Below are 25,920 nucleotides of genomic sequence, written 5' to 3'. Positions count from 1 at the left end.
GTTCTGGTCATTTGGGTTTCCTAAATACAGGGAAATTTTGTTCCTTACATATGTAGCCTGTCCCGTGTTATTCACTTAAATACTGACCACAGACTGGGATCGTGTATCTGAGGGCATGCAGAGTGGAGCTGTCTGTAATGAAAGCTCTGAACCTCCCCCGCCACTGTGTGCAGGGTTGGGCATAGGAGGTGAAATCTCAGAGCAGGGGAGACCTTCCTATCTCTGGGGTGTTCGGTCATGCATGGCTCTCACAAGACTGGGACACCGGCTCCCATCTACCAGGCTCATCTGCGCCACCCAAACTCCAGTCATCCCCAAACTCCATACCCAATGCTCTAAAGTCCTAAAAGACCATAATTTAATGAAAACTTAGCTAGGAGAAACCAGAAGCTTGCTCCCCCTTTGTGTTCAAAGAGAGGTTTTATAAAACAGTATGTTCCTGTTTTGAGCGTGGTAAAGAAAAAGAATTTTCAAATTATCAGGGCTGCTTTGCATTCCCCTGCAACTGCACCTTTCACTATATCACTGAGAGTAAAAACAAAAACAAACAAAAACAACGCCCCCAGAGCAGCAAATTACTCCTGCTACTTAGGCTTTCTGCATGAAAATTGTTTTTAGAGACATTTTCTTTGTTCTTATTTTCTTTGACCCTGAATGGGGAATAAGTTCATTTTCATTTTCTCTCACTGAAATTGGAAACTATGCAAAAAAGATAGTATACTCTTCCCAGCCCTGCATTGAAAAGAGCCTGTAAAATCCAGCCCTGTTGGTCACAGTGATAAGTCAGCGTTCCCCCACAGGCCACTCTGCGCCCTTCACCCACTGCAAGTATAAGCCGAGGCAGCATCAGGTACACTTGCTGACGCACTCCAGCAGCTCCATCCGGATGGCAATGCGGACATGCCAGCCTAGCGGGATGAGCCGGATGAAGCGGGAGATGATGGGGGGCCGCAGCAGGTTCTGGACTGTGGAGGTTCGGTCCGAATTTCCATAGAAAACCTAAAGAGGAAGGAAATCCTATCACCATCACAGCAGAGAAGAGAAAAGGAAGACGTTTCCTGTCTGGATTTGGCTCCAACTTTTAACTATGGAAAATCTCAGTGCTTAAAAGGTAGAGAATTTGCTGATATCCTCCAAAATCTGACCTTGAATGTTTGTCAGCACCTACATGCTCCAGGCATCAACAGAAATGAATTAATATTAGGTAACAACACATCCTCAGTCACACTAGCTGCTATGTAAGTGCTCAGTACTGTATGTCATCAGTGGCTGCCATACTGGATACTGCAGATAATATTTCCTTCATTGCAGAAAGTTCTATTGGATGGTGCTGATAGAAAATGCCTCTTGATTCATATCACCAATTTTGTGATTTAATCCTTTGCATTTTGACAAGAATTTTGAAAAGGACCACACTGTGCTTAAAAGAGGAATGTTCCCATGTTCCAAAGGTATCTACAGTGGGGCTCAAGTGAAAACTTGTGAACTGGCTCTGAAGTTGTGAGCCAAAGCTTAACTGTTTGTGTCTGCATCAATACAAATGGCAAGTACTTTTTAGACTTGGGGAAAAAAAGTTTTTAAAACAGAAAAAGACATAAAAACTAGAGAGAAGATTCTCAAAGTGGGAGAGCATTGCCCAAAATAGAAAAAGGGGTTGCTTCCTGTTTTGGGGAATATAACATAGCATGATGCGGTAGCTATAACATAGGACATGGTGGCCTATATTTTCAAAGAAACTTCTTTGCACTCTTTCCAGAGTCGTAGTGCTCTGCCCCATGACACTAGAACATTTCATTTCCTTCTGGGATTATCTCCTGAAAAAAAATTGGCTGCCACATTGACCTCATCCATACACAAATCAAGAAGGACCTCACCTGCCATGATCTTGATTTTATTTCTTCCCAATAGCAACACCCCACACTCTCTTCTCTAAGCTGTTTGCCCTTGAACCTATTTAAGTCAGGAGCCCGGTGAAGAGGGAGGATGGAACAGGCCCACTCCACACAGCTGCTGGAGTGGAGCACTTCTTTGCAAAGAACCAACAAGGCCTTCAGAAGCGCAGAGCTTGAAAAAGAATTTGCATATCTTTTTGAAAAGCCAATAAGAACAAAAGTGAATTACAATGTCCAAGTATCAAGATGGTTTTTCCTGTTGTGTTCAAACTCCTTGAAATCTCAACCCATGAATGTTTTGCTGCACAAATTGTCATCAGAGTACAGAGCGTTCTGATGTTCAGCTACACATGTCTGCTTAACCTGATGAAATGTCTGAATTAGCTGCGGGAAGGCCTCACTCTCAGGCAAAAGGGCAATTAACTTTTCCAAACAGCTGGTGAGTTTTTATTTCATTGCAGATAGCATTATATATATGTATATATATATTTAATATATATAGTATATATTATATATACATATATATTACAAATATGTGTATATTTACATATATATGTAAAATATTGATTATATATATGTGTGTGTATATATATGTATATAATATATAAACTCAAGAGCCTACTGTGTTCAGTCTGTGTTGAACAAGACTTGGGTCTCAGCCCTCAGAGATTAGTAGGGTATAAAGTTGCTCAAAGGTTTAAGTGATTCTATTTCTTCTCAGCTAGAGTCCTTTTAACCATTTATATGGTTTAGTAGCTAACTTGAGATTGTCTCAGTCAACAGTTAGGAGAGGCCATATCCATTGATACATAAAGGGATGAGGACCTAGCCGCATCAACAGTAGATCAAGGAAACCCATGCAGCAAAGTGTTCAAGGTCCAATGAGTTTGGAAGCATCCAAATGGCCAGTCTTGATTATTTAAGCATCTCTGTGCTAATGCGAGAATTCAGACAAAGATTTCTTTTGCACATATGATGGCACTCATTGGCAGACAAACTTTGCTAGGCATGAGGGGTACAAGAAAAGACACCTGCGTTGATATCGCCATCAGAGAGCAGATTGCATGATGGGGAGGAAGCACGGATGACTCACCATGCTGTGGGGGCAGTTCTGACAGAGGGTGATGACAGGAACACAGGGATGGATGGGAGGGAAGTCCCAGAGGGGCTGTGTGGAAGGTGGTTTGGGGTAAGCCCGACATACCCGGTTGTTTCCAGTCTGGTCTTTATAGTAAATCCAGTTCAGGCTCTCATCAGTCCTGTACTGCACACTGTACTTGGTCATCCACTCATCGATGTCACAGCGCCCCTGGGTGAGGATCCCTGAAATCACCTTGACCTCCTTCAGATCTATCTGTAACCACTGGCTGCTGTCCTGGAACTTGGAGAGCCAGGCGCACCTGCGTGGACACAGCAAGTCACCAGGAGCCTTACCCCGTGAGCCCCTCCGAAGAGCTGGGAGGTGCTGTCTTTTGAGGGGACACCAGCACCTGCAGAGCCCCCACAAAGGTCAGGCAGCCTAGGCTGCAGTCTGTTAAGCACCCAGAGGCTTGTCCTCAAGAAATATCTGGCCTCTGATCCTTCTGTAGTTTCCCTCTCCCTGCACCTCCACCGTCCAAGGAAGAATTGCCAGATTCAAATAATTTGTCAAAGAAATGCCTTCAAGTGTAGCTAAAATCATCTTTGGGGTGTGGTTGAGCATGTTTTCCTTCAAAACATGCAAATACGTGGTCATTTCACCTGCTAGCCCCCTTCCTTTTTCATTAGTCTCTCCTGATGTTCTTTCTCCATAAGTTTTCTTTTTTTCTCTTTAATTTCATCTCTTCATACCTTATCTGTGTCTCCTTCAGTGCTGTCACCCACACCATGGTAGGCACTGTGTACAGAACATGAAACCAAGTGGCTCTGGAAGGCCTTCTCACAATTGTAAAGCAAACCAACCAGTGAAGGAACTGATTTATTTTTTAGTTATATCCCTCATAGTTTGTGGAAACCTATAGTTTCCCTTTGTGGTATGTGTGTGCGTGTATGCACACATTGATTTAGCTTCTCAGGACTCTCAGCCCTTGGCTGCCTTCTCTTCTAATTCTGGACTTGCTCCTTGGGTGGCTCCTGACTTTTTAGGTCCATCCCAGACCTTTTCTAAATTCCAAATCCCAAGAATCAATTGCCAGCTATTCAACTTCTTCTGGATGCTATACAGCATCTCAAAACATGTTTAAAAAGAGCTCTTAATTATCCTTACCCCAGCCTCTCCTTCCAGTGTTCATCTCTCTGAATGCTTCCCCTTCCTCTCTGTCACCTCAACCATCTAATGCATCTCTTGGCTCCATCTCCAAATGTTCCTCAAAGTCATTTCACTGCCACCACGCTAGCCCATGTCACCTTCAGTTCTTGCCTGGACAGCTGGCATAGCTTACTTAACTAGTCTCTCCGGATTCCTTTCCCCACCTCACCCCCAACCCATACTGCACATTAGACCATTCTTCCCGTAAGAGCCAGAAATTTTTACTTAAAACATAAATCCGATTGTAATACTCCCTAACTTTAAATCTTTCTCTGGTAGAGTCTGCCAGTTGTCTCCCCATATCCTTTACCCATCTTCCTTTAGTAATGGAACCCCTGAGTTTTCTGCAAACGAGTGGCCACTCAGCTAAGATCACATTTCCCAGTCTCCTTTGCAGCTGGATGGGACAATCTGAACAAATTCTGATCAATGAGATGTGGGCAGCAGTGGCCAGTAGGATTGTGTATATATCCTTAAAGGAAAAGTGTCTGCACTGTGCTCTTCTTCTTTCCCTACTGACTAGACTGTGGATATAGCAGTGGAAGCTAGAGCAGCCATCTTGGGCTCCAAGATGGAAATTTCATATTAAGGAGGAGAGAACAAGGTAGAAAGAGTTTGGGTCCCTGATACCATCCAGCTGTCATAACAGTTCTAGACTGCCTAATCACCTTCATGTTGATTAAGTCTCTGTATTTGGGGGCTGTTTGTTACAGCAGCACAAATCTGTATTCTAACTCATGCACATTCAGGGTTCTCCCAATATCCCTAAAATAAGGACCACGATCCTTAACATGACTTACAAGGCCCATACCATCTGACTGCTGCCTACCTCTCTGGGCTTATCTCACCATCCAAGCACTTGAGGGATCTTCCCAAGTCAGGGCCTTTGCACCTGCTGTGCCCTGTGCCTCCCTCCCACCTTGCCCCCACCTGGCCAACTGCAATTCTCAGGGCAAAGATTTTTTCCTTAGAAAACCTTTCCTGATGTTTCAAATCAAATAGGTCTTTCTTCATCTCCTCCACAGTGTTCCTCACACTTAGCCAATGGCCAGTTGTGTGACAGTGTGCTTAGAGTCCCCCCTCTAAACTGAGTGCTTCTCAAAGGCCAGGAGCTCATCCTCCTTGTTCACTGCTATATCCATGGTCCTTGGCACGTGAAAGGCACTCAGTCACTATTTGTTAAATAAATAAATGCATTCTATGTCTTTCATTTGTCACAGAGACATACTTTTTCAAATTACATGGAAAAAATAATCACCCAAGTTGCATGCCCTGCTTACCCAAAGCCTTGACTGTTGAGCCGGGCCTTGTTGGCAGTCCAGGAAGAATACCAGCCCACATACTGCTCCACATTGGAGCAGGTGATCTGGTCTGGTGTAACCTCTCCTGACTCGAAACCCAGGGGCTTATGGTATGGGCATTCTGGGAAAGGAGAAACAAGGCACATTGAAACACTTGGATCGCATGGCAAGACTCAACAAACATGACATGCTTGAAATGACAAATCAGACCCTCTCATGAGGTGGAAGATGTTTTCCTTTGTCAGCACCGTTCTCAATGGGTAGGACTGGGTCTTCATTCTCTTCACTGCTCTTGTGAGAAGAGAGTAAAGATGAAGTAAAAGGATTGCCATAGAGACAACATTCATAAAAGCAGAGGGAAGTAGCTCTATGGCAACCTCTTGGGTAAGGGGGAATTTTGAGAAATACTTCACCTCCTCCACAAACTCAGAGACCTAAAACTAAGAGATTTGTAGCAAAATATCATACTTATATGCCACACTCTCTATTTTCCTTATTAACACTGGTTAGCCGTCCCACATGATGACATCAGAATCCCTAAATTGTCCTCAGGCAGCATATGATGCCAATTATAGGAACAAAACAATGGTGAGAGGCAAGAAGGGCAATTATATATTAAGACTGACTTCCTACTTGTAAATTGCAGTTTTCTTACTAGTCTAATGAAATTCTAATGAAAAAAGGAGGGAGGGATGAAATGCGCCTAAGTGACTGTTGAATAGGAATGTTTGAAAGGAACTGCTTTTTCCAAATAAGACTAGACGAAGCTAGTGCTTCTATATTAATTTTCTGCTGCTTCTCATGTATTTCCTCTTATATTTAGATTGAGTTACCTGGTCAGAGACTGCCAATTGCCAACCCAGCATCTATTCTCCCTTTCTTTTTGACTAAAAAACCCTAATTGTGTTGGATGCAGCAATGTAGCCAACTGTGTGTGTGTGTGTGTGTGTGTGTGTGTGTATTTCCCGGTCACCTTTGCAGTTAGAATTGACCATATGACACAATTTCTGATCCATGAGATAGGAGAAGGTATCTGTTAGTGATTTCTAATCAAATTTTGCTTGCCCCCTCTTTCTTCCTTGCTTAAAAGAAAGATCTGATGGCTGGTACAACAATACCATCTTGCACCATGATGGTAAGGCCAAGAGAACTAAAGAGACCTCAGTCCTGATATCCTTAAGCTATTCCTTACCCCTAGTTTTTTACCATGTGAGTCAAAGCAAAACTATTTCAATAAGCCACTATTTAGGGGGTCTTTTATTTATAACCAAACCCAGATTCTAGCTGAATTTCTTTAGAAAACAAGTGATAAATTTAGGCAGTTTTCCAGTTGTGAATGATAAACTTCAAGTAAGGCAGATCAAATTACTTTCTCACCATGTGTGAATGTGAGTTCAGATTAAAAAGCTGAGTGTATTTACTAAGGCATTGTCACCTTCAAGAGTAAAATGAGTGCTTATGTCTTTGTAGCAGATAATTTTCAAATATCAGTAAAATTGAATGAGGCATATAAAAGCTTGAATGACATCCTGAGGCTCTGGAATGCCTAGGGGGATAGTCCTGCCCTGTCCCCAGATGCTGAAGACAAAAGGACAGCTTCAGGCCTCTGGCCAGGGTGGCTTAACTGCCTTGCTACCCAGTGTACCAAAGAAATAGGGCCAACTCCCACCAGCAGCTGCAGCTTAGTGGAACTGGGGGTCTGAGGACAGCATTTGTAGTCTGTCAAGTACTCGAAGCTTTGGTGGGCCTATTAATGTCAAGAGAGAGAGAATAGGAGTGCTTTCTGGGCCACTCTATCATGCCTTGTGTGGTCAGATCATCAGAGGGGCTTGTTAAGAATGCCGCTTCCAGGATTCCACCCCCAGAGCCGCTACATTTTTAATGAACACACTTTCAAAGCACACTTTGAAAACCTTGGTCTGCCAGGAAGGTGTTTTGTTGGCTGGAGGATTCAGGGGGCTGCTCTCTGTGGCCTTGGGGGTTCATCCACCTCCTCACCTCCCCCTCTGACCTGGAAGATGAGCCCAGCCACCAGAAGGAGGGACAAGGCCCCAGCATCAGAAAGCTAGGTTTCAGTTGGAAACCACTTAAATTCTAACCATGGATGTCCCTAGGGCCCCTCCATCATGAATTTCCCTTTTCTTACTCCGGGGCCACCAGCTCAGAGGGAAGAGGCAGAGGGAAAGGAAAAGCCATGGCCACCTCTCCCGATTGCTTTATTCTTGCCATTTGGCTCTTTCTCTATTTTCCCCCTCACATCTCTTTTGCCATCTCTTCCCAATTAGCCCATCTAACAGTTAGTTACACTGCAGCGACCTGGCCAATGGCAATGTCCTTGGAGGCCTGTAAGGGCTTGTCCCGACATGGATCCTGCCCGTACTCTCCACGGTAGACGATGAACTCACCATCCCCATGGCTTCAGCTGGTGTCTGAAAGTCAAAGAGTGACTCCCAGTCCCCAAGCTCCATCCCACTGCCCCCTGGATATTTCCCAGGTGAACAGTTCCATCTGGGTGACCTAAAGATGCTTCACACTCATATATCCAAAACTAAGTCCTTTAGCATCCAAGCCCCAAGCCTGCCCCTGTCCAGTGCTCCATGACTCTGGCATTGGCACCTCCATCCACCAATCTGCTAACCCAGAAACCCCAGTGTTTGGGCCCAAGGTACCAAGTAGAGACTGTGATAGGTCTCAGCCAGATTATCACCTGGAAAGTTAAGAAGTGCTGGTGTTCAGGTCATACCACCAGCGATTCTGATGTCCTTGCTCTTGGGCAGGACCTGGGCATGGGGTAAAGCTGCAGGTGATTTTAATGGGCAGCCAAGCTCAAGAATGCCACTTAGAGCCAGTTTGACCTAGGATGGGATCCCACTCTCCCTTCAGTGAGCTTAGACAAGCTACTCAACCTCTCTGGGTCTGTTTCCTCATCTGTGAAATGGGTACAACAGTAGTCCCTGCCTCCATAAAGTTGATTTGGGATTGTTTAAAACAGTGTAGAGTGTAGAGCCTCTATTGCCTGGCTAAAAATAATCAGCTAATGCTGGTGTAAATAGCGTGAATTTGTGAGAGTATATTAATGTCTTGAGTTGTGTATGTTTGTTTTTATGGTGAAAACTCACCAGGGGAAATAATCTAGCACCTCTCTACCCCCATCATCCTCTCTATATCCGTTTAAGAAGGTCAGCTTCCTATTTCTAAAGGTTTAGACTCTCCTTGCCTCACAAAGGAGTAAGATGTTTACAAGTGCACACATGTGAGTTGAGACAGGAGAAGCCTGTTGACAGCCTAGCATCCCTCAGGCTCATGGATTTGGAAGGTCCAGGCCTCAACAGGAATGAGGTGACTCTCCCAGATGAGGTGGCTGGAGGCTTTGGGCTTTGAGCTTTGCTGGGGCCTGGGGGGACTCGAGATAGGGGCCTGAGCACCTCTGAGGGAGTCTTGGGGAAATCCCCAGGATTAAGCTTGGTTCAGAATGAGAAGGGCCACCAGCAAGGCTTCTGCCCTCCTGTGAGGGCCAGGCAGGCAGAGAGCTGCCCCCAGTCAGTCCTGGCAGGCCCCCGAGGGGCAGGGGGCAGGGGAATGTAGTCCAAGGGGGAGGGACAGGACCTTCAACAATCCTGTCTTTAGACTCCTCACAGCCCATGATAACAGGGGACTCAAACCAGAGTTATCTAAAAGTTGGAAAAACAGAAAATGTAGCATTTCTCCTGCTCTTTGTGCCCTGGAGTGAAGGGCAGTCCACTCACATTCTTACTATTTTCCCTGGCTCCTCCTTTCCCCTTCACCTGGCCACCTCTCCTCATCCTTTGGCCCTCTTCCCACTTCCCCTGCCCACCCTGAGTTGGGAGGGACTCCAGATGCTGCTTCCAGCTCCCCCGGTCTGTCTAGCTCACCATACTATCCTGAGCTGAGCAGAATGCCTGTGTGTGCTAGGCACTCAGTAGATATTGATTGGATGGATGAATGGAGGGATAAACAAACTTCATCATCTCATCTTGGGTGGCCACTTGGGATAAGCAGAGATAATGGCAGGAATAGGAAGCAGGGAGCTCAGGGAGGCAGTGGGAGTTGACTGGCCCAGAGAATTCCCCATTGGTCTCATCAAAAACTGTCAATTGAGTCTAAACTAGTATTAAGCAACATAAACAGTGCTGCTAGAGGAATTAAAGTGATCCACTTCACACACACAGAATATGTCCGTCCCAAGTTTTCTGCTCAATGGAGGTTACTATAAGCTATTAAGCCTGTTTGTGCACTCATTTTACTCTTAAGGAAAAACCTGCATCTTCTGTGGCACAAGTGTCTCTTGTGATCATTAGATGGGTAAAGCCATCATCATATGTACTGCTAATTCAGGTTATACACGCTTAACATACTAGCCTTTCTTATTCAGTGGGTAATTTCTCCATGTGTAGACATATGAAGGGCAGACATGAAGAATATTAACAATAAAGGAACACAAAGAGAGTTCAGGGCCATTCTCGACAAAAGACATGTGACTATTATCATGCACATGTGTTAGACTTGAATCTGTATGATGATGTAGTGGAATACAGAATAATATTTATAAAAGAATAAACTTGAATATTATATGGAAATATAAAATCTAGGATATAAGTAAAGCATTGAGTCATTGGATGTCTTATACTTTGATACCTTCCCTACCTTATTCCCCCCTCTCAGAGTGATGAGGTAATCTTGGCTCAACATTGAAAAAGACAGACCTTTTACTATAGAAGCGTTAAGCTGAAGATTACTAGGCCATAATGCACCCAGCTGGTCACCTTCTGCTCTGTGGGTAGGGCTCCCTGGCAGTAACAGCCAGTGTGCACCTGCCAGCACCTCCCGGCAGCTCTGAATGACCCTCCTGTCCTGTGCTTTCTAGGCTCTCCTTCCGTCGTAAGGCGGACTCTGGTGGAAGCACTCAATCTCAGGATCCAGAAAGACCAGGCCACGTTCTTGACGTTCCAATGAGGATCTGAGGCACTGACGGGCAAGTGAATTCTGGAAGGTTGTGGCCAGTCCTGCTGCCCCGAATCATCTCTCTTGTGGAAAAGCCAATTTACATAAATGAATCAACCATGTAACACTAAGATTGCATTTTTTTCTTTCCAGGGAATATTTGTATTGCTAAAATAAAAACAAAAACCCCAATGGGGAGAGGAAAACACTTAAGCTAAAAGAATTTCTGATTTCAGAACTTCAAGTTCATGGCAGCTGTGTAGGGGAGAGAGCCTGAACCACCCAGGTCATCTTCATGTTCCTCAGACACACAGCCCTCCTCAGCTGCACAGTTGATGGGGTCAGTGAAACTGTACAAATAATCTCTTTTCAATTTCTTCTTAGAAAGAGCTTCCTTGGACTGGAATTCCAGGAGGACTCCGGTCTCTAGTGAAGAGAACATTTGTTTCCAGTAAAGGGTAAACTCCTTCAGGGTAGAGACAGCGGTTCATTTTTGTCTTCCCATCAGCACATAACAGGCACATGATAACAGAGGGTGGAATTGAATTCTAAACGGATTTATTAAGGAGGTTGCCTCAGTCTTGACTGGGCAGATCATCCCAGCACAGAAGGGCTGCAGGAGCTCAGTGGGATGTCCTTCCCAAGGGAGAAGCCCCTGAACTCATCAGCACTTACAGCTTTCCTCCCTACCACTACCGGGCCCCCACTGTTCCCTTCCAGGAGACTTCCTTCAGAAACCAATTCCTACCCCTTTAGTAAATAGGAAAGCAGGCAGTAAAAGCCTTTGTAGACCCCTTTTCCCCACAACTTGCTATTTTAATGCAAATTTAATGGAATAATGCAGAGAAGCTTGCGTACTGCACACTAAACCTCTCTCCTGGAGCTATTATTAGGCGATTATGTAAAGTGAATGACACGGCAGGGCTCCAGCATAACCCTGGAAGGGGGTGGCAAGGACAGTTTCAGCAAAAGAGGCTCTGAGCTGTGGTAAATACCGAGCCTGGCAAACGTTTGCTAGGCCACTTGAAAGTCGAAATGTGAGCTCTTAGGAGGCAGGAAGAAAAGGAACTACAGTTTGCCAGGTCCAGGACAAGACGCTTTAATGCCTCATCCATTTTAGTCCTCAGAAATACTCCTTACAGCAGGTTCCACACACTGTGGCCCTTAGGCCAAATGTGGCTCTGTGCCTGTTTTTATAAATAAAGTTTTATTGGAGCACAGCCATGCTCATGTATTTACATACTGTCTATGACTGCTTTCTATTTGAGGTGTCAAGGCCCTGCAGTGCTCAGAGCCACAAATAATTACCGCCGGGTCCTTTACAGACCAAGTTTTCTGGCCCCTGCCTTAGAGGAAGGCATTCATATTAGTCAGCAGAGGCTGCAGAAAAAATTGTCACAGAAATTTCAGAGGCTTAACACAGCAAACAGTGATTTTTCACTCAGGTGAGGTCAGCAGGAGGTTCTGCTACATTTAACCTCCCTGGCTCCCAGATGAAAGGAGAAACCACTTTCTCCAGCAGGGAAATGGACCCCATTTCAGAAGAGAAACGTCTCCCTTCAGCTGGAACTGCTCCTGTGAGGCCACCTGACTGTGAAGGGGCTGAGAATGTGAGGCATGTGGTTGTTTGGTGAGTAGTAAGTGTCCGGGCATAGTAGCATTACCTCCATTTGACAGAGAAAGGCTAGAGTGGAAGTCCCAGAGTTAAACAGTGATGCAGCCAAGATTCCAACCCTGGTATTTCTGGCTCAGAAGCCTGTGCTCTTCTCAAAATTGCTGCCTATCATTAGTTTATTTGAGATAAATTCTGTTAATCCCTTTTGGTGAAATTTAGGTCCCATCTTACCATCTCACAGAGGTCAAGTAGAGATCCAGCAAACTGTTCTGAACAATGATAGCAGTGCCATTTGTTGAAGCAGTGGCCATTGAAATTTGAAGTTTAAAGGCCAACTGGTGAAAACCCGACTGTGGCATTCAGGGGATTTAATTCATCAAAGTTGAAAGAAAGAAGAGAAACAGGGTGTTCCCAAGGACACCCCAAGGATCTAGTGCCCCAAAGAGAGAGGACACTCACCCGGTATGCAGTCCAAGGGGGTGGAACCTGCAGACCACAGGGCATTGGCACCTCCTTGGCAATCGCACTTGCACGCTTTGTGGTACCAGGGATCCTCACCCTCATCCTGCGGGAAGTCAGGGGGCAGGAACTTCAGAAAAGTCATAGTCAAAGGCAACTGTGGTCAGCACTACTGGAAAAGCTTGCATTCACAAACCTCACTCATTCAGTTCCTATTGTCTAGGGCAGCTTTCACTCTACAGCAGTGCAACTGACTTTTGAACCCAGTTTAACATACACAGTCGCCACTCATCTTTGAGTCTAAACAGACAAATGTTTGTCACTGTGGATGACCAGCTAAAAACTTCACAGACACACCTATGTAGAGAGCCATGTCCACCCCATTGTAGTGATCAGGCACCTCACATCTCCTGGAGGTCCCTTCTGGGGATCCAGTTTTAAAAGGGACTGAATTCAAGATTCCGCCATCTGACTTAAGACCTGGTTCACTTGCATTCTCTCATTTATCTGAATCAGTCTTGGACTTTGTCCAGATAAAACATGCTATTGCCACCACCAGAAAAAAAGATATATTTAAAAATACATTTTTTAAAAAGTGGTAATCCTGTACATTGTTTTTGGCTAGGAAAATCTTTAAAAACAGTATCGGTATGAATTCCAGCCTTCTTACTATAACATACCTCAGTAGATGATAATCCCAGTGTGGCTGAGCAAAAGGAAAAGAGAGGGAAAATCAAGTTAAAACAAGAAAGAAAAATTCAACAAATGATTCATTACATGGAAAAGCAAAGTGATAATAATCACATAAAAAGTTAACAAGGCCCCTTCTGGAAGAAGTCAAAGTGAGTAAATATGTGCCTGGAAAAACATCCACGGAGGCTTAGAAACTAGAGACAGTAAAACAGAAAGACAAGGATGATGGTAATTATCTTGTTCATTATAGAATTTTGGAAAAATACATTAATGTTGCAAAGAGAAAAAAAGGCACCTATACACACACACACACACACACACACACACACACACACACACACACACACACACACACACACACACACACACACACACACACACACACACATATATATACGACCAAAGGTAACAGTATTAACATTTTACTGTAAATTTCTTCTTTTTTCTTTCATATTTTAAGAACATATTTGAGAACCTATCTAAACAATGTTTTAAGTTTATGACATTCTTATTCCATTTAACATTGTCAGTGAGAGTTTTTCCCTTGTTAACTCCTTATCATTCATCATCATGGTTCCCAGTGTCTGCCCAATATGCTATTAAAGAGTTGATTCCTAGTCCCGCCTTGCGACATAGTCAGGTGATTTAGAATTAGGACATCATTTTTTTAAAAAAGTTTTTTTGGGTTTGTTATCTACAGGAAATATCAAACCATAGTCAAAGTATAAATATCACATAAATGATGTGGAAAAATTGAAAATCTGCAAAATTTAACATAATACCAACATTTGACCTATCTCTATAGAAGTATGAATAAATAGAGTGAATGCACAATTTAATAGGAAAAGAGTTTGTCTCTGTTAGCATAAGCTGATTGCTTAAAGCTGCACTGTCCATTGCAGTAGTCATTATTCGCATGTGGCTATTTGAATTTAAATTCATTAAATTAATAAAATTAAAATTTCGATTTCTCAGTCATACCAGCCAAATTTCAAGTGTTCGCTGGCCACATGTGACTTAGTGGCTCCTGTACTGGGCAGCACAGATATATAACATTTCCATCATCACCCAAGGTTCCATTAGACAGTGCTAGTTTACTGCACCAAAGCTCCATTTTCCTATTTCAACAAAACAAATTCCTTTATTTCTTTTCTGATTATAAAAGCAACACATACCTATTATAAAAATCTCAAACAGAACCCAGGTATAGGTAGTAGATATAAAAGTCCCTCCTTAACCACTTTCCTGTCTAAAAATTGAATCTGATGCCCACCAAAAACTTTCAGATTGTGAGAGTAAAGGAGTGGTCTCATCATTTTCATTAGAATTATAAAGCTAGTTTTTTCAAATTGTGCCTTTCTTTAAATAATATGTATCCTTCCACATACCACTTTTTTGTGTCCACTGGGAGCCTGGCTCTGCTCCAGGGCCTGTGCTTTCTGAAATGGAAGCCTTGCTCTCTGCCCACAAGGGGCCTGAGGACCCAGGAGAAGACAGATCACTGGACTACACACACGGTGAGTCCCCTGCTGGGTTATGCATAGGCCGTAAGGGGAGTCCAGGGGGCATAACTTTTATCCTGAGCAAATTCAGCACTACCTCTCAGCTATGGTCAACAAACTGCTGTCTCTCCTGGGCCTTATCCATTGATGATTCATTCCTAGAGACTCCTTGGTCCACCTGCTATGGGCAGAATTGACCCTCTCAAGTAGCAGTGTAACTAGGGAGTATCATCTTGGTAGGAGGGCAAGCCCGAGCTGGCAAAGGAAGTTACCAAGGGCTTCTTTTTTTAGTTTTTTTAATTTTTATTGTGACATAGTTGAGTTACAATGTCATCTTAGTTTCTGCTGTACAGATCAGTGAATCAGTTATACATATACATCTATCTCCTCTTTTTTAAGATTCTTTTTCCATATAGACCATTGCAGAGTATTGAGTAGAGTTCCCTGTGCTATATAATATATGTTTTTGTTTGTCAGAGAACATATGTATGCATTTCTAGTGGGTAAATACTTGACTGGAATTCCTGGGCCATAGGGCACATATATGTCCAGGCTTTGTACAAATTACTAAAGATTTTTTCAAAGAAGTTAGACCAACTTATACCCCACCAGCTTTATGACCTAGCCAGCACTTGGTTGGGTCCAGTTTTAGGTAGCAAGAGATAGCGACAGGAAGATATCCAATAAGCCAAACAAAACCATGTATTAATACTAGATTATTTGTACCAGCAATATTTGTAAAACCCCAAACTGGAAACACTCTTATGTCCATCAAGAGTAGAGTGGATACACGTGGTAGATTCATACAGTGGAACACTACTGCAATGAAAATGGATGACCTACAACTCCACGCCACAATATGACCACTGCTCACAAACAATGCTGAGTGGAAAGGCAGATGAAGTGGACATACTATATGAATCCATTTAAAATGTACAAAAGTCATCTATGCCACTAGACATTAGGGTCCTGGTTATACTTGGGGTAGGGAGTGGCAAGGAGGAAGCCCAGGGAGGGTGTGTGGGAGGCTGGTCAAGTTCTGTTACTTGATTCGAGTGCTGGCTACTTAGGTGTGTTTAGTGGTAAAAATTCATTGAGCTGTACAAGTACTTATACTCTTCTGTATGTATATTATACTTTAGGAAAAAATTTTTTTAAACACTGAACTCATTACATCCTTCCTCAGGTTGTTCTGCTTTCTCTATTTCTTATCCTACAGCATGGCTCCACTGTTCACCTACCACCCCATCCAGAAATCTGGGACTCCTCCTAGTCACCTCTTTTTCCTAACTCCCCACATCAAGTGTCTATTATGGGCCATCTTTCCTCTCCACCCCCACTGCCACTTCCTGTTTTAGGCCCCCACCCTCTCTCCCCTGGATACTCTCCTTCCTAAAGAGAGACCTTGCCTCATCCATCCTCTATGCTGTCAATGGGATAGAAGGCAAACCTGATTGTGTCACCTGCTCCAAATCCTTTGGTGGGTTCCCGTTATCACGGCCCCAGTTTCACATCTGACATTAGTTGTAGGACTGCATCTCTCCACTTTTCATCTCTAAAATGGGTATAATAATGTATCCTTTAAGTTGCCATGGTCTATCTCCTGCCTATCTCTGCAGATTTATTTTTTGCACTCTCTAATATTTGCAGTTCATCAAATGTGCCAGGCTGTTTCATGCCTGTATGCCTTTGTACATGATTTCTTGGCCTCAAATGCCTTCCTCTCCCAACTTTTCTGCCTGCTTATCCCCTTCCCTATGAAGAGGACTTTTTCAGTCCCTCACGTAGAACTCACCACTTACTCTGGCCTTTGTGTCCTAGGTCTTTCTTGTCCACAGGTTTATCTAAGCACCAGTACAGTTATTGAAATTGATAGCAAAGATAGCTCATAATGACTGATCCCAAAGCATTCATTCATTAATTTTCATTGAGCATCTACTATATTCCAGGCCCAGATTTAGGCACTGGGGATATAGCAGTAATCAAAGCAGAAAAAAAAACACCTGCCCTTCTAGAACTTAGAAGTCTAATGTGAGTGGGGGGAAGGTTAGGGGATAGTGAATTAATGAATAAAATATATAGTACATAAAAGAATGGTGACTGTTGTAGAGAAAAATAAAGTACAGAGATGCCGGCGGTTGGGGGGAGGGACTGGGAGTGGTACTTTGGGGCTTAGGGAAGGTTTCACTGAGAAGGTGATGTTGGAGCAAAGACCTGAGGGAGGTGAGATACCTGTGGACAGAGCCAATAGCATGTAAAAACCTCGGGTGGGTGGGTGCTTGGCATGTTGTCTAGGGGAGAGATGATGGCACCTTGGCCACAGGGTGGTAGCAGTGGAAGTGATGAGAAGTGGCTGTATTCTGACTCTTTCGAAGGTAGTGCCCACAGGATTTGCTGACAAATGAAGTGAGTGTGAAATAAAGAAAGGAGAGGTTCAAGGCCTGAGTGCCTGGGAGGATAAAGCCACCATTTACTAGGGGAAGAGAAGGCTCTAGGGGGACAGGGATTTGGGCAGATGGGATAGAGATGTTCTGAGAGGCATATGGGACTGTTAATGCAGAAGGCACTCAGCTCCACCCCATCCTCAAGACCTGCTGGGTTGGCAGAATAGGCCCTGGGAGACCAAAGGTGAGGTGAGTTGGTCACTAATAGAGTGGCCCTAATAACCAGGTCAGATTGGCCTGGAAGCCGTGTCCTGTCACGGGAAGAGGGTCTACGTGGCTGCAACTGAGCAAACCCAGATTTCAGATGAAGCCCGTAATGGTCACGGAGTTCAGGGCCTTTGCACTAGCCGGGTCCTCAGGTGCTCCCCCAGAGGGCTCTGAATTGCATTGCGCAGCAACAGAGCAGAAGGCAAAAAGGAAGGGGCAGGGCGAGGAGGGGCTCTACCTGTGGAGAGGAAGAGACCCAAGAGGGAGGCCTGGTTGCAGAGCCATCTGTGCTCAGTCAGATTGCTGCCTTTGTGTCCCTGCCTGGGCTCCTCTCCCCAGAACGTGTTTGTCTGCAGGCAGCCTTGGGTCCTGAGGCACCAGATCTTATGGAAATGAGCAGAGAGAGAAGGAACAACAAGCCTTTTACAGGAAAAGCTGTCACCAAGGGAGCAGCAACATGGCTGCTGTCATCCCTGAAATGATTTAATCACCCCAAGCTGGCGAACAAAGGCAAAAAGAGTGTTTGGTGACAACTTATAACACCAGAAAATAACACTGTTGGGATTAGCAAAACAGGTCAGCCTTTAAAGGAAAAAGGACAAGATTTTGATTACGTGGTCGCCTATTTTTCTCCCCACTCAGATCATCTTTGGGGTTCCTCCAGGTTACAGGTTTCCACCGGAGGGTCTGCCACTCACCAGCCTTAGATTTTGGCAATATGAGAGCATTCTGCCCTTTTGCTCAAAGGCCCACTCCGTAGAGAAACACTTGTTACCACAGCCAGAAAATTCAAGCATGCCTATTTCTCAAAATGCAAACCCAGAAAGCAAAGTGTGCATTAGACACACTTAGGAAAGACTATTTCAGTTTGTTTGATTGGCTCTTACTAAATATGGAGTTTTCCTTCCCATGGAAACAGGTGAAGCTGAAGAGAAAGGCATAAAATTATGAATGACAGAAGCTGTCTTTAACTAGCTTCCAATCTACTTGAGAAACAAGAATAAGATGTAGCAGGCTGCAGTAATGTCCCTCTGGTGAAGAAGAAAGAAGGAAATTGCTTCTGGTATGAAAGTGTTACTATTTTAAGCAACCGACATATTCATGGGTAAATCTGTTATCTGTACATGCTTCAACACAGATGAATCTCCAAAACATATGCTAAGTGAAAGACAAGAGACCATATGTTGCATGATTCCATTTAAATGAAATGTACAGAAAAGGCAAATCTATAAGGAGAAAGTAAATCAGTGGTTGCCAGTGACTTGGGGGAGGGGGAAATGGGGAGTGAGCACTTAATGTCTACTTGGTTTCTTTGGGGGATGATGAAAATGTTCTAAAGTTAGATTGTGTGCTCCACAAATCTGTAAATACACTAAAAACCATTGAATTGCACACTTTAAATGGATGAATTTAATGGTATGTAAATTACATCTCAATAAAGCTGCTTTGAAAAAAAAATAATCTGCTATCCCTGATGCTAACACACCAGCAAGGAAGGTGTGAGATGAGGCTTATCTCACCTGTGAGATGAGGCTTAGTGATTTTTTTTTTGACTTGTTTTTATATAATAGCCACAACCAAACAGTGGAACAGTATACTTTAGTAAGATGGATGTTTTAAAAATCATCCTCAGCATTGAATCCAAAATGTATAATGGAAGATAGATAGAAGCCTGAGTTGATGGGTCCTTAAACAGATACAGGTAGTGCTTTTATTATGATGATATGTGTATTCCTAAATGACCCTTCATCCAACGCATAAGTGGAATCAATCCATTTACCTTATTTCACCATAATAAGGAGCCACTGCAGTCATGGAACAGAAACAGCAGCGTAAATTAGACAAAGATCCTTTGTCTTCAGGCTCCCAGTCCTGTAGGATATAACTTTCCCCTGTGTAGCAGCCTTATTTCTCTCTGGAACTGTACGCTGATTAACTGCAGCAGTTGTATCCTGCTTTTTTTCTCCTGGCATACCCCTGTAGCTCAGGGTAGAGCACACCTAGGTTGCCAAGCCGAGTGTTGGGGTGGCTGCTTTCCTTTGATGCCTTGTGAGTGTGGAGGGCCCAGGTTATGTGTTAGGTGGAGAAGAGATTTAAGTGTCTCAAGCCTACATGCTGGACCACATTCTGTTCCACCGGGACAGATGCGATTCTCTGTTCTTTGTGGAAATTTTTGGAGCTCCCCAGCCAGGCACAAACACTGATAAGCTATAGAACAGGAGAGAGTGCTCTCCTCTGTGCCTCCTGACAGTGTCTTTTATTACAGTTATCCCCTGACTGTGTGGATGTAATTGAAAAATGATAGTCTTTTCTAGGGCTTATTCCCATTCAGGGGTCACAGAACAAAGTTTTTAGAGTGGGCACAGCAAAAATAAGGATCTGCCCGGTGTGTCAAGTTCTTTCACACTGTTTGGCCTATCATAGCAGAAACTCAGAAATGGATTCTTAAAATGACATCAATGGATTCTTGAATGAATCAATGGATAAATGAATCTCAATGCCAATCACAGGTAAGAGGAATCTGAGGGTGAGCCCTGTGGGTGTCTGAGAACCAAGGGTATTGGGAGCTAAGTCTTGAAAGGCTCTGTTTAGATTTTCTTGCTAAAAAAAGAGCAAGGAGTAAAAGGATAACAACAAACCCCTCATGCTAAGTTGCTCCAGTTGTGTACCACTCTTATGTGACCCAATGGATTGTAGCCACCTAGGAAGCCCTGATCCACAGGGCTTTGCAATCGCTATGCATATAAGTGAGAAGGAAGGACTCTCACTGCGGCTATTTCCCTTTGCTCAAGTGCCAAGCTCATCAGAGTTCAATTATAAGATAGTCATGTTGCTAGAATTGCTCTTCCTCCTGGATGTAGAAAAAGCAAGAGAATTCCAGAAAAATATCTACTTCTGCTTCATTGACTATGCTATGGCCTTTGACTGTGTGGATCACAACAAACTGTGGAAAATTCTTAAAGAGATGGGAATGCCAGACCACCTGACCTGCCTCCTGAGAAATCTGTATGCAAGTCAAGAAGCAACAGTTAGAAATGGACATGGAACAATGGACTGGTTCCAAATTGGGAAAGGACTACATCAAGGTTGTATATTGTCACCTTGCTTATTTAACTAATGTGTAGAGTACATCATGCGAAATGCCAGGCTTGATGAAGTACAAGCTGAAATCAAGATTGCCAGGAGAAATGTCAATAACCTCAGATAGGCAGATGACACCACCCTTATGGCAGAAATAGAAGAGGAATTAAAAGCCTCTTAAAGAAGGTGAAAAAGGAGAGTGAAAAAGCTGGCTTAAAACTCAACATTCAAAAAACTAAGTTCATGGCATTGAGTCCCATCACTTCATGGCAAATATGGGGAGACAATGGAAACAGTGACGGACTTTATTTTCTTGGGCTCCAAAATCACTGCGGATGGTGACTTGCAGCCATGAAATTAAAAGATGCTTGCTCCTTGGAAGAAAAGCAACAACAAACCTAGACAGCGTATTAAAAAGCAGAGACATTACCTTGCCGACAAAGGTTCATCTAGTCAAATCTATGGTTTTTCCAGTAGTCATGTATGGATATGAGAGTTGGACCATGAAGAAGGCTGAGCGCTGAAGAATTGATACTTTTGAATTGTGGTGCTGGAGAAGACTCTTGAGAGTCCCTTGGACTGTAAGGAGATCAAACCAGTCAATTCTAAAGGAAATCAGTCCTGAATATTCATTGGAAGGACTGATGCTGAAGCTGAAGCTCCAATACTTTGGCCACTTGATGCGAAGAAACAACAGATTGGAAAAGACCCTGATGCTGGGAAAGACTGAAGGCAGGAAGAGAAGGGGACAACAGAGGACGAGATGGTTGGATGGCATCACTGACTCAAAGGACTTGAGTTTGAGCAAACTCAGGAGATAGTGAAGCCTGGTGTGCTGCAGTCCATGGGGGGCGGGGGGGGGGGGGCAAAGACTCAGACACAACTGAGCAACAAGTGGATATAGATGCCTCCGCTTGGATGTAGGCTAAAATACTTGCTCTGTGAGAGACCTCAGATCGCAAGATTCCTAGAAATTGCTCCTTGTGTGTAGGCTAAAACATTCACTCTGCCAGAACCCGGGACTATTCAGATCTTCAGTCTAATGCTCTCCCAACTGAGCTATTCCCTCTCAATGTAGCTTAGGAAAGAGTTTCTTGGAGAACAATTCCAAACCCTGGTGACTCAATGAGGGAGATCTGGGTTTGACCCCCGGGTCAGGAAGATCCTCAGGAGAGAAGGGAATGGCAACCCACTCAGGTATTCTTGCCTGGAGAATACCATGGACAGAGGGAGCCTGGAGGACTATGGTCCGTGTAGTCACAGAGTCAGACACGACTGAGCAACTAACAGTTTCTTTCATTGGAAGTAAAAAAGCTAAAAAAAGCTAAAACATTTGCTCTTTGAGAGAGCTCAGATCACGAGGTTGCAAGAATTGCACCTTTCCTTGGAGGTAGATGAAAATAGTGGCTTTGCAGGAACACGGGATAGAACCAGGGACCCTTAGATCTTCAGTCTAGCACTCTCCCAGCTGAGCTATTCTAGCCCCCTAGCAAGCTCTCCTCTCAATGTATCTTAAACAGTTTCTCAGAGGCTTCCCTGCTTCTTCACTGTTAACTGAACAATTGCAATGCCTGGTGACTCAGATAGTAAAGAATATGCCTGCAATATGGGAGACATGGGTTCGATCCCCAGGTCCGGAAGATCCTCAGGAGAGAGGGAAATGGCAACCCACTCCAGTATTCTTGCCTAGAGAATTCCACGGACAGACCGAGCCTGGTGGACTGTGGTCCACTGGGTCACAGAGTCGGACACGACTGTGAGACTAACATTCTCCTTCACTGGATATAGGACTCCTCCTGGATGTAAGCTAAAACATTTGCTCTTTAGGAGAGCTCAGATAGCGAGGTTGCAAGAAGTGTGCCTTTCTTGGGATGTAGAAGAAAACAGTAGTTTTGCTGGAACCCGGGATCAAACCAGGGACCTTTAAGGTTTTCAGTCTAACGCTCTCCTAACTGAGCTATTCCGGCTAGCTCATGAAACCCCCCTCAAAGTATCTTAAACAGTTTCTCAGAGGCGCCCTTCTTCATTGTTAACGGAACAATTGCAATGCCTGGTGGCTCGGATAGTAAAGAATATACCTTCAATGTGGGAGACATGGGTTCGATCCCCAGGTCCGGAAGATCCTCAGGAGAGAGGGAAATGGCAACCCACTCCAGTATTCTTGCCTAGAGAATTCCACGGACAGACAGAGCCTGGTGGACTAAGGTCCATTGGGTCACAGAGTCCGATACGACTGTGCGACTAACATTTTCCTTCACTGGATATAGGACTCCTCCTGGATGTAAGCTAAAACACTTGCTCTTTGAGAGAGCTCAGATCGCGAGGTTGCAAGAAGTGTGCCTTTCCTTGGGATGTAGACGAAAACAGTGGCTTCACCGGAACCCGGGGTCGAACCGGAGACCTTTAAGATTTCCAGTCTAACACTCTTCTAACTGAATTATTCTGGCTCCTGGCGAACCGCCCCCCCCCCCCCTCCCCGCCCCGTATCTGAAAGAGTTTCTCAGAGGAGTCACTGCTTCTTCATTGTAAGGGAACAATTGCAATGCCTGGTGGCTCAGATAGTAAAAAATATGCTCGCAATGCGGGAGACCATGGGTTTGATTCCCGGGTCGGGAAAACCCTCAGGAGATAGGGAAATGGTAACCCACTCCAGTATTCTTGCCTGGCGAATTCCACGGACGGCTAAAACACCTACTCTTTGAGAGAGCTCAGATCGCGAGGTTGCAAGAATTGCACATTTCCTTGTATGTAGATGAAAACAACGGTTCTGCTGGAACCCGGGATCGAACCAGGGACCTTTAGATCTTCAGTCTAACGCTCTCCCAACTGAGCTATTCCGGCCCCCTAGCAAGTTGTGCCCTCAATGTATCTTAAACAGTTTCTCAGAGGCGTCCCTGCTTCTTCGTTGTTAACAGAACAATTGCAATGCCTGGTGGCTCAGATAGCAACCATGAAATTAAAAGACGCCTACTCCTTGGAAAGAAAGTTATGACCAACCTAGACAGCATATTAAAAAGCAGAGACATTACTTTGCCAACAAAAGTCCGTCTGGTCAAGGCTATGGTTTTTCCTGTGGTCATGTATGGATGTGAGAGTTGGACTGTGAAGAAAGCTGAGTGCCGAAGAAGTGATGCTTTTGAACTGTGGTGTTGGAGAAGACTCATGAGAGTCCCTTGGACTGCAAGGAGATCCAACCAGTCCATCCTAAAGGAGATCAGTCCTGGGTGTTCATTGGAAGGACTGATGTTAAAGCTGAAACTCCACTACTTTGGCCACCTGATGCGGGGAGCTGACTCATTTGAAAAGACCCTGATGCTGGGAAAGATTGAGGACAGGAGGAGAAGGGGACGACAGAGGATGAGATGGTTGGATGGCATCACCGACTCGATGGACATGGGTTTGGATGAACTCCGGGGGTTGGTGATGGACAGGGAGGCCTGGCGTGCCGCGGTTCATGGGGTCGCAAACAGTAGGATACGACTGAGCGACTGAACTGAACTGAACAGAACAGATAGTAAAAAGTATGCCCGCAATGCGGGAGACATGGGTTTGATTCCTGGGTCGGGAAGATCCCCTGGCGAAGGGAATGGCAATCCACTCCAGTATACTTGCCTGGAGAATTCCACAGACAGCTAAAACAGTTGCTTTTGAGAGAGCTCAGATCACGAGGTTGCAAGAATTGCACCTTTCCTTGGAGGTAGATGAAAATAGTGGCTCTGCCAGAACCCGGGATCTCTAGATCTTCAGTCTAACGCTCTCCCAACTGAGCTATTCCGGCCCCCTAGCAAGCCCCGCCCTCAATGTATCTTAAACAGTTTCTCAGAGGCGTCCCTGCTTCTTCACTGTTAACTGAACAGTTGCAATGCCTGGTGGCTCAGATAGTAAAGAATATGCCCGCAATGTGGGAGACATGGGTTCGATCCCCAGGTCTGGAAGATCCTCAGGAGAGCGGGAAATGGCAACCCACTCCAGTATTCTTGCCTGGAGAATTCCATGGATAGACCGAGCCTGGTGGACTGTGGCCCACTGGGTCAGAGTCGGACACGTCTGTGAGACTAACATTTTCCTTCACTGGATATAGGACTCCTCCTGGATGTAAGCTAAAACACTTGCTCTTTAGGAGAGCTCAGATAGCGAGGTTGTAAGAAGTGTGCCTTTCTTGGGATGTAGAAGAAAACAGTAGCTTCGCTGGAACCCAGGATCGAACCAGGGACCTTTAAGATTTTCAGTCTAACGCTCTCCTAACTGAACTGTTCCGGCTAGCTCATGAAACCCCCCCTCAAAGTATCTTAAACAGTTTCTCAGAGGAGTCGCCGGTTTTTAACTGTAAGGGAACAAGTGCAATGCCTGGTGGTTGGAATAGTAAAGAATATGCCCGCAATGTGGGAGACCTGGGTTCCATCCCCAGGTCTGGAAGATACTCAGGAGAGCGGGAAATGGCAACACACTCTAGTATTCTTGCCTGGAGAATTCCATGGGCAGAGGGATCCTGGTGAACTATGGTCCATGGAGTCACAAAGTCGGACACAATTGTGTGACTAACTTTTTCTTTCACTGGAATTAGGATTCCTCCTGGATGTAAGCTAGAACAGGTCTTTGAGAGAGCTCATATCACGAGGTTGCAAGAAGTGTGCCTTTCCTTGGGATGGACACAAAAACACCTGCTTTGCCAGAAACCGGGATCGAACCGGGGACCTTTAAGATTTCCAGTCTAACACTCTTCTAACTGAATTATTCTGGCTCCTGGCGACCCCCCTCCCCCCTCCCCGCCCCGTATCTGAAAGAGTTTCTCAGAGGAGTCGCTGCTTCTTCATTGTAAGGGAACAATTGCGATGCCTGGTGGCTCAGATAGTACAGAATATGCTCGCAATGCGGGAGACATGGGTTCGATTCCTGAGTCGGGAAGATTCCCCTGGTGAAGGGGATAGCAACCCACTCCAGTATTCTTGCCTGGAGAATTCCACGGACAGCTAAAACACTTGCTCAATGAGAGAGCTCAGATTGCGAGGTTGCAAGAATGTAGATGAAAACAATAGTTCCTCTAGAACCCGAATCGAAGCAGAGACCTTTAGATTTTCTGTCTAATACTCTCCCAACTGAGCTATTCTGGCCCCCTAGCAAGCTTCCCCCTCAATGTATCTTAAACAGTTTCTCAGAGGTGTCCCTGCTTCCTCATTGTAATGGCTCAGATAGTAAAGAATATGTCCGCAATGCGGGAGACATTGGTTCGATTCCAAGGTCGGGAAGATCCCCTGGAGAAGGGAATGGCAACTCATTCCAATATTCTTGCCTGGAGAATTCCACAGACAGTCCAAGCCTGGTGACTGTGGTCCATGGAGTGACAGAGTCAGACAGACAAGAGTCAGACTGTGCAACTAACTTTTTCTTTCACTGGTTGCAGGACTCCTCCTGGTTGTAAGTAAGCTAAAACACTTGCTCTTGGAGAGAGCTCAGATCGCGAGGTTGCAAGAACTGTG

The 25,920-nt window shown here is 44.7% G+C and overlaps 1 protein-coding gene and 2 non-coding genes across 3 annotated transcripts; all 3 read right to left on the bottom strand.

The window, feature by feature from the left end:
• Positions 1–846: 846 nt before the first annotated feature.
• On the bottom strand, positions 847–14,323 carry RS1 (retinoschisin 1). The gene is made up of 6 exons (XM_061137714.1): positions 14,308–14,323; positions 13,197–13,222; positions 12,517–12,622; positions 5,460–5,601; positions 3,097–3,292; positions 847–999 (listed from the first exon to the last, which is right to left on the bottom strand). The coding sequence occupies exons 1-6, from the start codon at positions 14,321–14,323 to the stop codon at positions 847–849; spliced, it is 639 nt and encodes a 212-aa protein (XP_060993697.1).
• An 8,888-nt stretch (positions 14,324–23,211) lies between these two features.
• On the bottom strand, positions 23,212–23,284 carry TRNAF-GAA (transfer RNA phenylalanine (anticodon GAA)). The gene has a single exon. It is a non-coding gene; the product is annotated as a tRNA-Phe (tRNA).
• Positions 23,285–25,110: 1,826 nt separating this feature from the next.
• TRNAS-GGA (transfer RNA serine (anticodon GGA)) lies at positions 25,111–25,184 on the bottom strand. Its single transcript has one exon. It is a non-coding gene; the product is annotated as a tRNA-Ser (tRNA).
• Between the last annotated feature and the right edge of the window lie 736 nt (positions 25,185–25,920).

This window comes from Dama dama, chromosome X (genome assembly GCF_033118175.1).
Source record: "Dama dama isolate Ldn47 chromosome X, ASM3311817v1, whole genome shotgun sequence".
Taxonomy (NCBI): domain Eukaryota; kingdom Metazoa; phylum Chordata; class Mammalia; order Artiodactyla; family Cervidae; genus Dama; species Dama dama.
Note: the sequence above shows the minus strand (reverse complement) of the source record. Positions and strands in the feature narration are given on the sequence as shown.

Coding starts and splice junctions, on each gene's coding strand:
- RS1 (XM_061137714.1), bottom strand. Junction 12,623..13,196: donor TGGGATTATCATCTACTGAG/GTATGTTATAGT, acceptor GACTTCCCGCAG/GATGAGGGTGAGGATCCCTG. Junction 3,293..5,459: donor CTCAACAGTCAAGGCTTTGG/GTAAGCAGGGCA, acceptor GTGTCCACGCAG/GTGCGCCTGGCTCTCCAAGT.